This window comes from Heliconius melpomene, chromosome 14 (assembly GCF_056956725.1).
Source record: "Heliconius melpomene rosina isolate 202511_hmr_F chromosome 14, ASM5695672v1, whole genome shotgun sequence".
In the NCBI taxonomy this organism is placed as follows: Eukaryota; Metazoa; Arthropoda; class Insecta; order Lepidoptera; family Nymphalidae; genus Heliconius; species Heliconius melpomene.
In genome coordinates, this window is record NC_140402.1 from 6,663,392 (window position 1) to 6,680,509 (window position 17,118).

Genomic DNA, 17,118 nt, shown 5'->3' on the forward strand with positions numbered 1-17,118 from the left:
AACATCAGTTTCCGTCATATGAGGTGAATAGAAACATTAAAATATTATTGCATTATCTATTATAAATTATAAATCTATTATAAATTTACATACGATAATACATTTAATATTTCAAATTAATTATATTTGGTTAGTATAAAATCTAATTACTCAATAGTATACATACATCCTACCGTTGTAATTCACTCAAGTAGAGGATATCGTTGTCGAGGGATGTGCACGATTTCAACTGGTACCTACTCTATGAATGGCATGAATAAATCACTATAATATTCCTGTTGATTCAATTTAGGCTTTGTTAACTAGTGTAATAAAGTCTATTTTAGTATTAGCTGTTTATATATAATATTCAAAGTTGTGTTGTCAGCCGTATCGTTGCAGTACAGGTTCAGCGAACGATTTTTACATCGGCAGGTAATCATATTCAAATAGGGCGGCGGTAAGACTACTTAACATTTTAATTTGTAACTTGTAGTTTTGGGTGCTATATAAAAGTGCAAGCATTTTGTAGATTGTTATCATTTACTTATATCAGTTTGATAAGGAACTAGCTAGCGATGTCTCGACTTACGGTAAGTTGAGGGTTAACTAAGAATAGGCATTTATTTTTCATTATGATTATTATAACTTTCTATTCAATTTCTCTTTGCTTTACAGTTTCTCTTTGTCATCGTTGCGGCGTACGAAGTACTTGGAGATGGTTAGCTTTTAACATTTTAAATACATATACGTATTGACGTAAAATTATAATTAAATATTTGCAAGATAATCACGTTATAATTTTAGTTATATTTGATTTTTATTTTCAGTAAGTAAAGTTGCTGATTCTAGTACAGCTCAGAGTGGAATAGTTGGGTATGGTGCTGGTCTTGGCCTCGGTGTGCCTGCAGCGGGCATCTCTAGCGGTGTCATCGGAGGTTCAGGCGGAGTCCTTGTGGGATCTGGCCTCTACGGTGGAGGTAGTGGCTTAAATAATGCTGCTGCTGTTGGTGCTGCTCAGCTTAGTGCCATCCAAAACGCTCAAGCTGTTCAGGCTGCGCAGATCGCTAATGCAGCCGCTGCTGCCATCCAAGGAGCGCGTGTGACTGAAGCGGCCGCTAGGGCAGGCCAAGCTAACGCTATTCAGAACGCTCAAGCTTTAGATGCAGCTCGTATTGCTAACATACAAAGGGCCCAGGCCGCCGCTTACGAAAATGCTCGTGCCGCTGAAGCAGCTAGACGTGCTGCTGCTGCTGCAGCTGCTGAAGTTGCTCGTGCTGTTGAGGCAGAACGTGTAGCCAATGCCGCCCGTGTCCAGGCTGCTGCCATCGCTAACGCTCGTGCTGTTGAAGCGGCACGTATTGCTAATGCTGCTAGAGCCCAAGCTGCTGCAGTTGCTACTAGTGCTGCTCAAGCACAAGCTGTTGCAGATACTGTAGCAAGAAACGCTCAAGATGGCGCTTTATTACTCGGTGGAGGTGGTGGTGCTGGTTTGTACGGCGGAGGTGGTCTCGGTGGTCTCGGTGGTGCAGTGGTTGCAGCAGCTCCTGTGGCCGTCGAAAAAGTCGCAGCAGTTCCCGTCGGCATCGGATATGGACTCGGTGACGGTCTTGGACTCGGTCTTGGTGGGGGATACGGCGGAGGATACGGCCTCGGCGGTCTCGGCGGTCTTGGTCTTGGGTATGGAAAGAAGATATAGAATAACGAATTCTGCATATTGTATTAGTGGTGATACCAAATAGATAGAGATATATAATTTCTACATCCATTTCGACTCAATCCAAAGAAATGGCTAGCGGCATATTATTGTTATTTTGATTAAATAAGTACTGGTCTTGTAAATATAATATAAGAATACATACCATTGCATATATTTTACAGATTTTTATTTACCCATACACATTAACCTTCCTTTTGAAGTGAAACTTTTTAACTTCTTGCATACGACATTATGCAAAAATATGTTGCTATCATATAATATTCCTAAATCTTTATTAAGACGCATTTGTAAATAAAATTCATCATTTTATGGCATTCTTATAAGTTATAGACATTACCTAAGAAAATGAGGCCAGTCGTGGCATAGGAGCATAAACGTGCGACATTTGTGGGTTCGATTCTCACTACGGGGCACGGAAGTATTTGTGTTAACAATACGTTCTTATATGTCTTAACACTATATACTTATATGTGTCAACACTACGTTCCCAGGTTCCCTCTGCCTATCTTGCTATACGCGGGATATAGCATGAAGCAAAAAAAAAAACAAAAAAAATAAAATCAACTTCACGCTGTATCCCGCAAACAGCAGGGTATTAACACTAGAATCCCTTTGCCTACCTTGCCATATCCATTAAAAAGTATAAAAAAAGAATTTCACGCTTTTTCCTTTAAAGCAGAAAGGAGAGAAGCAGAGAGTAGTTTTAAGACACTCTTAGGAAATAGACTGTATACAGCGTTTCCTCACTTTGGTAGAAAAAGACAGCGTTATGTTCTGCCACACTACAACATCTTGGAAACTTGGCGGTAACCTACTACCTGAGTTAGGAAACCGAAAATAATTTTACAATTATTCGTATTCGTACAGTGGGCATCGAACTCACAGCTATGGCGTTTGCAGTAGGATAGGATAGGAAAGGAAATATTTAATATTTTCATTTTTTCGCGTCAGTACCAAAGCAATGGGTGGCCTCAAGTAATTCAGCGGAAAGTAGTTGTTCATTTTTCGTCTTAAAATTAGGTTCACTCTGCCTACTCTGCTAAATGCGGGAACAATGAAGCGGGATATACATAGCATGAAGCTGAAACGAAAGTACTACTATCTTCTATCTATATATATAAAAGGACTTGTCCTCACTGACTGAGGTAAGACGCACGCACAGCCGTAACCGCTGTGCGTAGAAACGTTAAATTTGGACAGTTGTTCACTTTCGTAATCTGGACGTCCACTAAGAAGGGATTTTGAAAAATTTTAACCCTAAAGGGGTGAAATAGGAGTGGAAAGTTTGTATGGAAAAAAAATTAAATCGGCACCGATGTTTATAAAAAATGAAATTTAGATTTTTAAAAGTATTTAATTGAACACGTGTTTCGTGATTTTCTAGAACTTTTCCCCTAAGGGTGCGAATAAGGGGTTGAAAGTTTGTATGGAAAAATCTTTAAAACGCCACCGATTATTATAAAATTTGAAATTTAGGCTCTTAAAAATATTTCATTGGAAACATGTTTCGTGGTTTATTAGAATTCACTCCTAATTAAGCAAGGGAAGCTGCGCGCGTCCGCTAGTTAATTTATAATTACTAAAGAAATATATAAAATATTATAAAAACACAAAACTCGACTGCATAAAATTAAAAAGAAAAACACAAACAGCATAGTTCATTATAATTGAAAGTCGAGACCTTTTCTTCATTCAATTACCCATACAATCGAACCCACAACCGTCGCGTTATAGTCACACCTTTGTGCTCCTGGGCCAGGACGGCCTTAACATGCATAGATTGATAAACACAAAACCCTTTGCGTCGCGCAGTCGGGTAAATAAAAAGATATGAAGCGATCTATTTGCAAGTGTTATTTTTTCCTTTTTCTCACATTTTTCTAAAATTTCTCTTAAATTTTCACTGCATTTTGTTCTGCATTACACCTAATTTAGTTTTGCTTGTATCAGAATATGTAAGATGTATACAATAATAATTGCATGACTTAATATCTGTTGAACACGCTTTAACAACGCCTTAATTATGTAGTTAATTTTCATATTATATAATTACTAGCGGCCCACTCGCGGTTTCACCCGCGTGAACTATGTTATTATTAATTTCTGTCTCCATGGCTCATACAAAAGTTTCATACAAACTTTCGACCCCAAAAACAACCCCTTAAAAATCGAATATTGCAAATTCCCGTCTTAGCGAGCACCTACGTCCTGTAAGTAACTCCTATGCAAAATTTGAGATTCTTAGCACATGTAGTTTCTGAGATTTCGTGATGAGTGACCTTTCGATTTTATATATATAGATTATATTAATGATTTGTTGTTTATACTTGGCCAGTTTTACTTGAGATGGCGCATACTGTGAGGAGGTACCTCTCTATAGTGTCCTAGCCACCGATAGCTTGGACCTCCCACCGTCGAAAGGGTGTTTTTCATATTTTCAAATGTATTTCTTATGTTAATGTATGTTTAAAAATGTAAAATTTATTACTATTATATAATAAAAGTACATATTGATTGACATAAAGATTTAAAATTATACATATCCTTGCTAGTCTAGTCGCTACGAATTTTTTTTTTACATTAATAGATTACTTTTTCTGTTGTTAAACTCAAGAGGGTATGGCTATGGATTCAAATCCCATTATTTTAATTATGTTTACGAATATCTTACCCTCTTTAATAAACATACATTGCAAACTCACTCCAATTACTGAAACGTTTATATTAATAACTTAAACATCCATAAATTAGAAGGTGTTAAATTGTGTCAAAATGTAAATGAATGTAAATAAACTATATAATTTACAGAATTATTCTACTTATATACAAAGCATTGTAGTGTTTAAAGCTGTACTTTATATAGGTGATTATTCGTTCAACTTTTTCTTTAGAGTGTGGTCGAGCGTTATATTTCTCGTGTGTTCAGGTTCACCAATTATTTTTTCTATATACACTTAACGTAACTGGTATATTCAAATATACAAGTATTTTTGAATTCTAAATACATTGGTACAGTATAAAAATGCATGCAATTTGTACGAGGCATTATTAACACATATTAGTTCTTTTAAGCAACTTCACTTAAGGAATTAACAAAATGTCTCCATTTACGGTAAGGATTGATATAATGGACTCGGCTTATTAAAAAAAATTTAGTATATTTTTTAATTTTAATATAATAATATGAAGGTTTACAAAAAGGGAAGTGTGTCTGTCGTTGCAAAATGATTTTGTAATATTTTTCCCCATTTTAGGGGAAATTATAAGAAAAATATGAAGTTAATAGGTTCCCTTTTTCATACGGTTCCTTTTTTGTGTGCTTAGGGTCATACTATGCCTAAAAGAAATAAATTTTAGTAAATGAATGCAAGTAATTCTAATTTTCATGAATAAAGGCTCATTTTATTTATTTATTTATTTTATAATTCTAATTTTCAGGTTCTCTTCGTCATCGCTTTGGCGTGTGATGTGCTTGGAGATGGTAAGCATAATAAAGCTACTTTATTAATATATATTTTCAAATATATGAATATATGTATTTAAATTATTGAAAATTACAGTAAGCAGAAGAGGAAATTCCATTAGTGACTCGAGTGCCTCTCAAAGCGGTTATTCTGGGGCTGTTGTAGCTGCCCCGATATCAAATGGATATGAGCTTGGATCTGCAGCAGCTGCTATATCAGGGGGGTCAGGCCTTTTAATTGGAAGCGGAGTAGGACTTGTTGGTGGTAATGGAATAGGCAGCAGTGCTCCATTAAATAACGCCGCTGCCGTAGGAGCTGCTCAGCTTAGCGCTATACAAAATGCTCAAGCCGTACAAATTACTCAAATCGCCAACGCTGCTGCTGCTGCAATACAGGGTGCCCGTGTTGCTGAAGTTGCCGCAAGAGCTGGACAAGCTAATGCCCTCCAAAATGCCCAGGCCTTGGACGCCACTCGTATTGCTAACATTCAAAGAGCTCGTGCTGCTGCCTATGAAAACGCCCGTGCAGCTGAAGCCGCTAGACGTGCTGCGGCTGCCGCTGCCGCCGAAGTTGCCCGTGCGGTCGAAGCAGAACGTATTGCCAACGCCGCTAGAGTACAAGCAGTGGCTATTGCTAATGCGCGTGCTGTAGAGGCGGCTCGTATTTCCAACGCTGCTAGAGCCCAAGCTGCCGCTGTTGCTACCAGCGCTGCACAAGCTCAAGCCGTCGCTGATGCAGTTGCCAGAAATGCACAAGATGGAGCTTTATTGCTCGAAGGTGGTGGACTTGGTTCCGGCGCAATTGTTGGAACCGCCCCTGTAGCTGTTGCCCCTGTGGCGGCAGCTCCTGTAGCAGCAGTGCCTGTGGCGGCAGCTGTACCTGTAGGCTACAATGGGTACGGAGGCTACGGAGGATACGGAGTCTCTGGTTATGGAGGTTATGGATACGGAAAAGGCCATTAATTAAATGAAATCAATATGTTTCCTAAGACGATCGAAATATTTGTTCGACTTCTACGTGATATCGACATCTTTCGTAGAAACGGTTAGAAGGTTATTGTTGTTAAGTAGTCATTTTGTAAATATATTTTATGAATAAACAATTATCAATAAAAATATATTTTTAATTAAAAACAAACACAATAATTTTTTTCCCATTTATATTATATTAAATTATAAAAAACTTAATTTCAAATCCCCCCCTTATCATATTATATCAAGTTTTAAAGTAATATTTGACCTAAATTCTGATAGCATTAGGAAAAATACTTTATGAATGTAGAGTAGGACAATAAATGGCAAGTTTGACTTGATAACGAAATTAATACAGACTAACCAAGGCTTGTTTATTTTAGATAAAACTTTTTAAGACTAGATTTTGCCTCATACGAGTACAAAACAAGCAATAAAAGGAAATTTACTATTTCTTTTTTATTTTGTATTAAATTATGGAAAGAAAGCTTTTCATCATTCAATATTTCAAGTAGTCCCTTACCCCAAATGAGTCTTAAATATGTTACAATGTAAATTAATTTATGTATTTATCTAGTTTTTATTAGATATTTCGAATTTATGTTGTTTACAAAACATTCTTTAAAAAAAATATTTTAATCTTTTTCTAAACATTAAACATTTTAGTTCCTACAACAGATTTATCACCTCATATTGTTTAGTTAGATATCATTGGGTCAAATGCCAATTTTGTAGATACCAATCTATACTAATATAATAAAGCGGAAGAGTTTGTTTGTTTGTTTGTTTGTTTGTTTGTTTGAACGCTAAGATCTCTGGATCTACTGGTCCGATTTTCATTGTTTTTGTTTTGTATGAAAGCTGCATTCTTCAGAAGTGTTATAGGCTATATAACATTACATTACACATATATACTATTATATTTTAAAGTACATTCTAATTTGACATGCAATTTATTCTGCCATGATAATAACAACCGTCGTTGCTACGCGACCGCTACCGCGACGTTTTGATATTCATCCTTATGAAAATAAATATAATAGTCACTTTTAGCATTTTATCTAGATTGAAATTATAGTAACATACTAATAAATAATTAAGGAGATGTCACTGATTCCAAATGACCTAGCCACCTAGCGGGCGGCACAGTATGACCGACGCGAACGGGCAGATGACGTTGACGGTTTTATAAATTTTCATACATTTTCGAACTTTATTTGTTGTTTATAATTAATTTAAGCTACACTTTGGTTCTCTTCTTATTTTATTTGATATTGCCCGTTAAAATTATCCTACTTAATAGAGAGAAATGTTTAGTTATTTCGTAGAGTCGATATCTATGTACGCACGCAAGGAAAACTTTTTCTAAAATTAAGAATATCTATCCTTTAGTTACTTTTAATCCTTTTGTTAGTTCATTTCAATAACTCAGATATTTTTTTTCTAATAATGTGTATCTACTTATTATTCTTTTTGAGTATTTGAGCTTATATTTTCTTACTAATTCTATTGAGAATTGAAAATAATTTCATGAATATATTTAATAAATATTCTTATAGTTGAAGCAGGCGTAGCCGCGTCCGGGTCCACTAGTATTAATATATAAGGATTGTATTGTAGTTCGAGACAGTACTTTCACAACAATGGCCGTCAAAGTGAGTATTTATTAGGAAGTTATTTTCGCGACGCTATAGTGGTGTGAAATTATTTGGTATTTATTTTATTTAAATTTAAAATATTATTATTGTAGTTTTTGGTTTTATTTTTATGCAACAAAGGAATATATTGAAAATATCTATACTAATATAATAAAGCGGAAGAGTTTATTTGTTTGTTTGTTTGTTTGTTTGTTTGTTTGAACGCTAAGATCTCTGGATCTACTGGATCGATTTACTTTGTTTTTGTTTTGTATGAAAGCTGCATTCTTCAGAAGTGCTATAGGCTATATAATATTACATTACACATATATACTAATAAATTAAAATACTTTCTAATTTGACATGCAATTTATTCTGCCATGTTAATAACAACAGTCGTCGCTACGCGACCGTGTTCGTTACCGCGACATTTTGATATTCATCCTTATGAAAATAAATATAATAGTCACTTTTAGCATTTCATCTAGATTGAAATTATATTTCTGTAGAAATTATATTCTTATATTTCAAGCAGGCGTAGCCGCGTCCGGGTCCTCTAGTTTATTAATAAAATTCAGTCAACATCAGGTTTTTTACCTTAATTTTAGTAGCATTAATATTAAATAGCATAATAATTAAAATTAATATTTTTGCACTAACATTTGGGTTAGCACATAGCAGCAGTCTTAAGACATTCCGTTATCGTGAAGGCACTGCCGTTTCCATTTCCGCCAAATTCTGGAGGCATTGCATGTTGAGTGGCGGAACTCAACGCCGCGCTTAGCCTTGACACCATAGCGAAGAAGTGGAAATATAAATTTAAACAAATATTTAATTTCCTCGAGTGGGGTTCGAATCTACATCCAGTCAAGATTGTAGTCAGACTTTTTACCCCTTCATTACTACTGGCCTCTATAAATTATACTAAACATGAAAGATATTTTTTATTTATGTTATATTTGTTAAATATGCATAGTAAAATTATTACTGCCACGATTACAGTCGTATGTTTATATCCTGGCGAGACGACAGACATCTTATATTTTCATATAAGTAACTATTAAATATTTAATTTCAGATTTTGTGCTTCCTAGCTGTTCTTGCTGTAGCCTACGGTATGTACATATAAGTACTTATTAATATTAATTTAATGTAATTATAATTTAAAAATAATTAGGAAGGAAGTTCCTTAAAGTAACTTTGGTGACAATCCACACAGCAGGTTCGACAGAGGGAACCTCGTGTTGGGACTCCCCTTTCCCCATTTAATATTTTTAAAATTTATCTAACAATATAATTACAATTATTAATAAATCATAATATCAATAATTGTATTGATTTAATTTTATTGATTGAGTTTTAAATAAATTTTTATTTAAACTTGTTTTACAGGTCACCCATATGGCTACGGACATGGTATGACATTTTGTTATAAAATATTCTAATTTTATAAATTTGTTTTGAAATAATGCAATATTCAATTTATTTATTTTTTTATATTCTAGTCATTAAAACATATGAAGAAATATACAATTTACTAACTAATATTTTTTGTATTAAAGTTTAAATTTGAATGAATTATTAAAATTAAATTTTAATAACGTTAGATATGTTATAATTTGTAGGTGGAGGGCAAGGAGGATTTAGAGAAGAAGGTGAAGTTGGAGGGCATGTCGGAGGAGAAGGCGGAATCGGAGCACATGCTGGATTCAGGAAACAAGTAGATTTTGGAGGACAAGGAGGTTTTGGAGAACAAGGAGGTCTTGGAGGACAAGGAAGTCATAGAGGACAAGGAGGTTTTGGAGGACAAGGAGGTTTTAGAGAGGAAGCTGGATTTGGAGGACACCTCGGAGGGGAAGGAGGAATCGGAGGTCAAGCTGGGTTCAGAAAAGAAGTAGATTTCGGTGGGCAAGGTGGTTTCGGTGCACAAGCAGGATTTGGAGGACATGGAGGAGCTGGCGGACATGGTCACGGAGGAGCCGAAGGTAATAAATTCTATTAAAACAAATAAAAAATTTCACACTGTATCCGGCACACAGCTGACAAATTCTGGATGCATTGCATGTTGAGTGGCGGAACTCAACGCCACGCTTGGCCTTGACACCATAGCGAAGAAGTGGAAATATAAATTTAAACAAATATTTAATTTCCTCGAGTGGGGTTCGAATCTACATCCAGTCAAGACTGTAGTCAGACTTTTTACCCCTTCATTACTACTGGCCTCTATAAATTATATTAAACACTAGCGGCCCGCTAGCGGTTTCACCCGCGTGAACTATGTTATTATTAATTTCTGTCTCCATGACTACGTCCTAGTGACGTCTATGCAAAATTTGAGACTCCTAACATTTGTAGTAACAAAGTTTCATACAAACTTTCGACCCCAAAAACAACCCCTTAGAAGTCGAATATTACAAATTCCCGTCTTAGCGTGCACCTACGTCCTATAAGTAACTCCTATGCAAAATTTGAGATTCCTAGCACATGTAGTTTCTGAGATTTCGTGATGAGTGAATGACCTTTCGATTTTATATATATAGATGAAAGATATGTTTTATTTGTGTTATATTTGTTAAATATGCATAGTAAAATTATTATTGTTCTTATTAGGTTTCGGAGGACACCAAGGACACAGAGGTGGATATCAAGAATATGGATACTAGAGTTCCTCCGATTAATTATTAAATAAAATAGTTTTTTAAATATTTGTTTTCTTTTTTAATTTCACTTGCCATAGTATTTTGCCATGCTACTTCCAATTGCTGCAATATGTGCTTAAATAGATTCAAAGGCAAAAAAAGATGCTACTTCAGTTAATAATCCCACTTAATCTTTTTAAAAGTAAACATAAAATTAAATAAACATTTCATGTCGTCGAATGGGGATAGAACCCCCAACCAGTCGATTTTACAGTCACTCTCTAATTGGCCTCGTTAATAAGTTGATATTATTAAAACTTCTACTACTGAGTAAATTAAAAAAAAAGTAAAATATATTTAAGTAACAGCTATAAAGAATAATATATGTATATAGAAAAAGATATTTCACAAGATCCAATGAACAGTAATTGCAGCTATTATTTATTATTGTTTCACGCTAGCAAAGAACTGTTTCTAGCAATTAAGTATAATAACAACAAGATAAACTGCTATTACCGCTATATTATGAGGAATACGAGTACACTCATTTTGCTTAGGTAATCCATGGATTACCTTACAACAATTATTTATCAAAGGCCGTTGTGGCCCAGGGGCACAAACTGTAACGCGACGGTTGCGGGTTCGATCCTCACTCGAGGAAATGAATTATTATTTCTTAATAGTGTCATATCTTCGCTCTGGCACTAAGGTACAAGTCCGCCGTCGAGTTCCACCCCTCAACACGCAATACTATGAAAAATTCGGCGGAAAGTGAAGACCGGAGTGTCTTATCACTATGTTCCCTCTGCTGGGCGGGCGATACAGCGTGAAGCTGATTTAATTTGAATTATTTATCAATCAGTCAATTTAGTTTGGAGGCCAGTCGTGGCGTACAGGCACAGGAAAAATAAATCCTATAAGCTATAAGCGCCTTCCAATATATTAGGAGCAAATAATATTTTTTACACTTTAGTATATTTTAGATTCGTAGGTGCCTCTAAATTATTTAAAACCTTCTAAGTGTTTGGAAATGGACCAGTAGCGTAGCTAGGGTATTTGCTGCCCGGTGTGGCTTAGGGGACTTGATGCCCTTTAAAATGGTCTAAGGTCTAAAAAAAAAACAAAGTGTCTTTCTTCTACTCTCACGTAGATCAAGTGTCAGACAATAAAATGTGACATTGGCTACCTTTAAAAAATAATAATCGTCGACTTTGATGCCCCTTTCCTTTTGATGCCCCTAGCTACGCCACTGAAATGGACAAAGTCATTTCCTCATTTCTTATCGACGTTGGCTGTATGCGCACAGAAACTTTCAGGCTTTATAAAATGTCTACCTATGCCTACCCTTCTGCGGGATACAGTGTGAAGCTAATATGAGTGAATGATTATGTGATTTTTGTTTTTCAACATTTGTTACTGTTTTCTTACACATGCTTATATAATTATGTAAAACATAAATCGATGTGAAGTTATGTTATTTAATCTTAATTAGGTCTTATACATGTATTTATATTTTGTATATACGAGACCCGGAAGTGCTATGATCCCGCGGGATTGAAAAATCCTTGTCCCGCTAATGTCGATATTAATTATAGGCTTCGAGATTGGAAGCTCTACCTATCCTGTTGTGTACGGGATACATTGAAGGAATAATGTAACTCAGCAATCAAAGTCCAAATCATTCTAAAATTTGGTTTTACTCAACTTATGAACACAAATATTCTATTTTATATTATATTTCCGCGGGAAGTGGAGAACGGAGTGTCTTAACACTAGGTTCCCTCTGCCTACCTGTATCAAAAAAAATTTTTTGTATGTATATAATTTTAATATATTTAAAAATACCTATCATTTTAGTTCCTGAAACAGATTAGTTTACCACCTTATGTTGTTTAATTATAAGATAAAAGTCAGTTAGATCTATGACATTGTTTATTTGTGTATATTTGACAATGGCAAATGGCAAATGTCAAATGGCAATTTTATAGATAATCATAGAAATATATATAGGGATTATGATGTGCATCGAGGCAGTAACGGTTGCAATTGCACATACACGACAATGGCCTTCAAAGTGAGTATATCAGGAATAATAAATTTGCACATTTTTTCAATTAAAAAGATTCTTTCATTAATTGCTGGCTTATAATATCGATCTACTTATTTTATATATATAAAAATGGATTTAGGTTTAACTTCTAAAGCCTATATTTTTTAAAATTATATGTGTAAGTTTTAAATTATTACTATAAATTCATAAAAGGTTATTGATGGAAATTAAATAGAAAGAAAACATGTTTGTATTGCAGTAAACTAATATTTAGTATTTCTCCTTTAAATAAATCTATTTTTTTCCAACATGTTATAGCTAGGTATATTTTTGTGTACTTTTTCAAAATTTAATTTCAGATTTTGTGCCTCCTAGCAGTGCTTGCTGTAGCCTACGGTACGTAAGAACGTATACATATATACTTACTTATTTTTAACTTAATAGTAGCTTTTCAAATTAAACAAGAAAATAAAATGGAAAATAATATATACAAATTAAAATTTGTAAGTAAATGACAGGTTCTATTAACTAAGAAGTAGTAGGTATACGTTTCTTTTTACTTTGTTAACTTAAAATTTTAAAATTTCGATTTACTTTTTTTTTTTTATAAATTACAAATAATTTAAATGAGTTCTGAATTTATAATGTCAATAAAATTGATACAGGTTTATTTTTCAGGTCACCCATATGGCTACGGACATGGTATGAAATCTTGAACTTTTTATATATACAGTATTCTGATTTCATAAATTTGTGTCGAATTAATGTTTATTTTTTTATTATTTTTAAAATATATTCTATAGAATATATGTTCTAGTCACTTGTGTTTAGAAATTATGTTTAATCTGTATTGTATTCATATAATGCTAGAAATTATAATTTCGTAAGATATGTTATTATTTTTAGGTGGAGGACACGGAGGATTGGGAGGAGCATCTGAACTTGGAGGGAATCTTGTAGGAGAACTCGGAGGGCAAGCTGAATTAACCAAACAAGTAGATTTTGTAGGAGGTGCTGCAGGAGGTATTGCAGGACATGGAGGTCTTGGTGGAGAAGGTCTACTAGCAGGTCACGGAGGTTATAGGGAAGAAGTTTCTCTTGGAGGGCATCTTGGTGGCGAAGGAGGTATAGGAGCTGAAGCTGGATTCACCAAGCAGGTTGAATTGGGTGGGGCAGGAGGTCTCGCTGGACAAGCAGGTCTCGGAATGCAGGCAGGACTTGAAACTGTAGGGGCACTTGGTCATGGACTTGGACATGGACTTGGTCTAGGAGGAACCGATGGTAAATAAAAATAGAATAAATTTGAAACATAAAACTTATTCTTTTTGTCTTGGCTAAATTTGTTTTTAAATTATTATAATCATCTTTAGTTCTCGGAGGACATCATGGACATGGACATGGACACCACGGTGGATACTAAGAACATGGATACTAGTTATTTCAATTATTAGTTTAAATAAATAGTTTTTTTTAATATTTACGTTTTTTATTTTTAACTAGAATTTGTAAATTGACTAGTATATAATCATCAGTCCAAATAATTTGGTCTATCATCATCCAAACACTTTACAAAAGTGAAAACTTTACCAAGAAAAATGCAGGAACAAGAAAGGCAGGGGCGATCAAAGTCTGTAGTGTTGAGTTCCTGTTGATTGACGGAACTCTATGTCACGTTATGCCTCATTACCAGAGGGAATTAAACCTACAACCGTCACCTCTACATTGTCACGCTGGTACCTATGAGCCGGCCTCAACTTTATTCTATATTGTAAATTTTTGTATAGAAAAAACGCATTTCGTAAGATCGTATGAAAAATAATTGGAGTTATTATTTGTTATTGCTTAACGCTACCAATGAACCGTTTCTAACAATTACTTATACTAACAACAAGACAAACTGCTATTGCTACTATATTATTATGTATACCTCGTACACTCATTTTACTTAGGTAATTCATGTAATTTAATGTTTTTTTTATTTTAATTGTATTACATAAAATAAGATTAAATAAGAACTTTAATTTGTATAATTTTGATGATCTGCCAGGATAGAAGCCTTATTCGGAATACTCTTGAAAGGTCTAAGCATCGGTATTGTTAACGTCTCTATTTATAATTATGGTGCTACTGTTCTGGTATAGGCAGAGAGAACTAAGTGTTTAGACACTTCATTCGCCATTTTCCGCCGAATTCTGGAGGCATTGCGTGTGATTAGTTGGCACTAGAACGAAATAATGTAAATAATAAATATTTCATTTCCTCGTGTGGGAATCGAAATTCCAACCTATCGCGTTTACAATAAGATTTTGTGTCTCTTCGCCACGACTGTTCTAAATGCATAACTAGTGCTACAGTGTTAGTGTTAAATAGAAGAAATAGACCATTAGTAAGAAAATATCAACAAAAAATAAATAATCAGTTGCAACTGTTTTATTGCCATTACAATAAATGATATTAGTATAAAAGTGTGTTCACAAATATTTCACATATTCGTTTCCATTTTTCAAAGTCATCAGTCGAGCAATTCTTATTTTTATATTACAAAAAAATATATTTAATTACTATCATATCATTTAAAAACCTATACAAAACTAAATTTTAAAATTTATTTGTATTAAAAATATATTATAAATACATTAATATAATATAATATTTGAAATTTACCGAAATTTTTTTGTAATAAAAAAATATTTAATTCATTGCTTAGCTGTTTAAATTGGGCATCTTAGCATCTGGCATTTTAGGCATTTCAGGCATTTTGCCAGCTGATAGTGGAGGTCCTGGAGGCTTTTGATGGTCGTTTTGATGGTCATGATGGTCATTGTGATGGTCGTGGTGATGCTCCATAGGGTGATGGTCAGAGGGGTGATCGGATTTGGAGCTCGGCGGATCCTCGCAAAGTACCGCCGTACTCAGCACTAGCACGCACAGAAATATCTGTTAAAAAAAGAATTATATTATAAGGGAAAGATATTATAATGGATATATTATAAGGGAAGAATTATATTATTAGGAAAATGTTAATAAAATCATTTACACTGTATTCTGTTTATAGTAGGGTAGGCAGAGAGAAACTAGTGTTAAGACACTCCGTTCCCCATTTTCGTCGAAATTTTCGAAGCATTCCGTAGTGAGTTGCGGAACTCAACGTCGGTCGAAGAAATGAAAATATTAATAATTAATAGTTCATTCCCCCAAGTGGGGATCGAACCCACAACCGTCACGTTACTGACTGACTGTAAACGTGACTGGTTGAGTGATTCAACTTTCGTCCAATTCTTAAGGCTAAGTCTGGCAAAAGTCGACGCCGCGTTTAACCTCGGAACCACAGCGAAGAAATAAAAATATTAAATGGACCGTTTATTTTGAGAGTGGTGTAAGTCCATTTTCTTTTGTTTCGAGAAAATTAAAGGTTAGTATGTCGATGATTATGCAATTACATTTACCGACCGATTTTAAGTTGTTCAAAACATGGGTTTTTTTTGAGAAATTAAACACGGACTAGTTATATATAAAAAAATTACATTAAATTAAGCATGAATTACGCGATAGCTCATTTTTCTCAAAAATGGACTTACACCACTTTCAAAATAAACGGTCCAAATATTTCATTCCCCATATGGGAACCCACTATTACAGTTTCCATTTACACTCATAAGCTCGTGTTGCTGCGCCACGAAGGCCTTAAATAATTGAAAATATTAAAAAATAAAACTTACTTACCGCTAACCGATGCATGTTCTTTGATTTCTACAGATAAGATTAGATGAATCTTGTAATAGTACCATCTTTTATAGTAACTTCTTTTAATCTTTGATTCACACGTTTTTAATCTTTTGAAAAAAACAACAATGGATCAATTGAATGTAATATGCGTTAACTAGAATAACAATTATTGTAAGAAATTATAAGAAATTATTTCTTAACTATGTTGCGAAAGGATCAATTTATTAATTAATTATTATTTATGTACTATTTGGATATGCAAGTCCGTGTTAACTTTTTTTTGGTTCCTTTTTAATTTTTATTTAACCAATTTCTCGTTTTAGTTTAAGTAAGGTAAATTATTATTATTATATCCAGCTTTCAAAATTTTAATGCTGTCTCCCGCATATGGCAGGGTAGGCAGAGGGAACCTGGTTTCTCCATTTCCTTCTTTTCGCTGCTCGATGCAATGTATGTTCTGCAAAAACATTTCCTCCAGTAGGAATCGAATCTAAAACCGTCGGGTCTACACAGTAACTCTATCTGTTTTATTTTTACAGGAGATTCATAATTGTGAAATAAATACTTACTATTACAGAGTGAATATTAAAGGTAATTAAACATTATTTTTTAAAGTAAATAAGTAAGTATATTACAATTTACATATAAATTATATTAATTCTGGACGAAGAAGATAAAACGATAAAAATCTTAAAGAATAGAAAAAAAAAAGAAAAATTTATTAAACAATAAAAAATAGACAAATAGTATTAAATATATTTTATTTACATCTCACAAGCTGTTTTTTGTTACATTTATATTATTTCAAAAACTAAAAAAAAAAAAATATTCAATCAAAATACATTTATTAACAATAAATATAATTACATTTATTAATAATAATTAGAAAGTCATATGAAAATATTTTTTCTTTAGTAGCTAGACTACTCTAG

At 33.8% G+C, this 17,118-nt stretch overlaps 5 protein-coding genes across 5 annotated transcripts; 4 read left to right on the top strand and 1 right to left on the bottom strand.

Annotated features, from left to right (window-relative positions):
• The first annotated feature begins 460 nt into the window (after positions 1-460).
• LOC146532174 (uncharacterized) lies at positions 461-1,852 on the top strand. Its single transcript, XM_085197279.1, has 3 exons — positions 461-572; positions 658-700; positions 810-1,852. Exons 1-3 carry the CDS (start codon positions 558-560, stop codon positions 1,676-1,678), a joined length of 927 nt encoding a protein of 308 aa, XP_085053405.1. The 5' UTR covers positions 461-557; the 3' UTR covers positions 1,679-1,852.
• A 2,852-nt stretch (positions 1,853-4,704) lies between these two features.
• LOC146532175 (uncharacterized) lies at positions 4,705-6,278 on the top strand. Its single transcript, XM_085197280.1, has 3 exons — positions 4,705-4,811; positions 5,138-5,180; positions 5,260-6,278. Exons 1-3 carry the CDS (start codon positions 4,797-4,799, stop codon positions 6,123-6,125), a joined length of 924 nt encoding a protein of 307 aa, XP_085053406.1. The 5' UTR covers positions 4,705-4,796; the 3' UTR covers positions 6,126-6,278.
• A 1,443-nt stretch (positions 6,279-7,721) lies between these two features.
• Positions 7,722-10,476, top strand: LOC146532176 (uncharacterized). The gene is made up of 5 exons (XM_085197282.1): positions 7,722-7,789; positions 8,850-8,886; positions 9,164-9,187; positions 9,397-9,756; positions 10,382-10,476. Exons 1-5 carry the CDS (start codon positions 7,778-7,780, stop codon positions 10,432-10,434), a joined length of 486 nt encoding a protein of 161 aa, XP_085053408.1. The 5' UTR covers positions 7,722-7,777; the 3' UTR covers positions 10,435-10,476.
• Positions 10,477-12,389: 1,913 nt separating this feature from the next.
• On the top strand, positions 12,390-13,936 carry LOC146532177 (uncharacterized). Its single transcript, XM_085197281.1, has 5 exons — positions 12,390-12,484; positions 12,820-12,856; positions 13,139-13,162; positions 13,367-13,741; positions 13,831-13,936. Exons 1-5 carry the CDS (start codon positions 12,473-12,475, stop codon positions 13,878-13,880), a joined length of 498 nt encoding a protein of 165 aa, XP_085053407.1. The 5' UTR covers positions 12,390-12,472; the 3' UTR covers positions 13,881-13,936.
• A 936-nt stretch (positions 13,937-14,872) lies between these two features.
• On the bottom strand, positions 14,873-16,337 carry LOC146532178 (uncharacterized). The gene is made up of 2 exons (XM_085197283.1): positions 16,184-16,337; positions 14,873-15,397 (listed from the first exon to the last, which is right to left on the bottom strand). The coding sequence occupies exons 1-2, from the start codon at positions 16,196-16,198 to the stop codon at positions 15,164-15,166; spliced, it is 249 nt and encodes an 82-aa protein (XP_085053409.1). The 5' UTR covers positions 16,199-16,337; the 3' UTR covers positions 14,873-15,163.
• Positions 16,338-17,118: the final 781 nt, after the last annotated feature.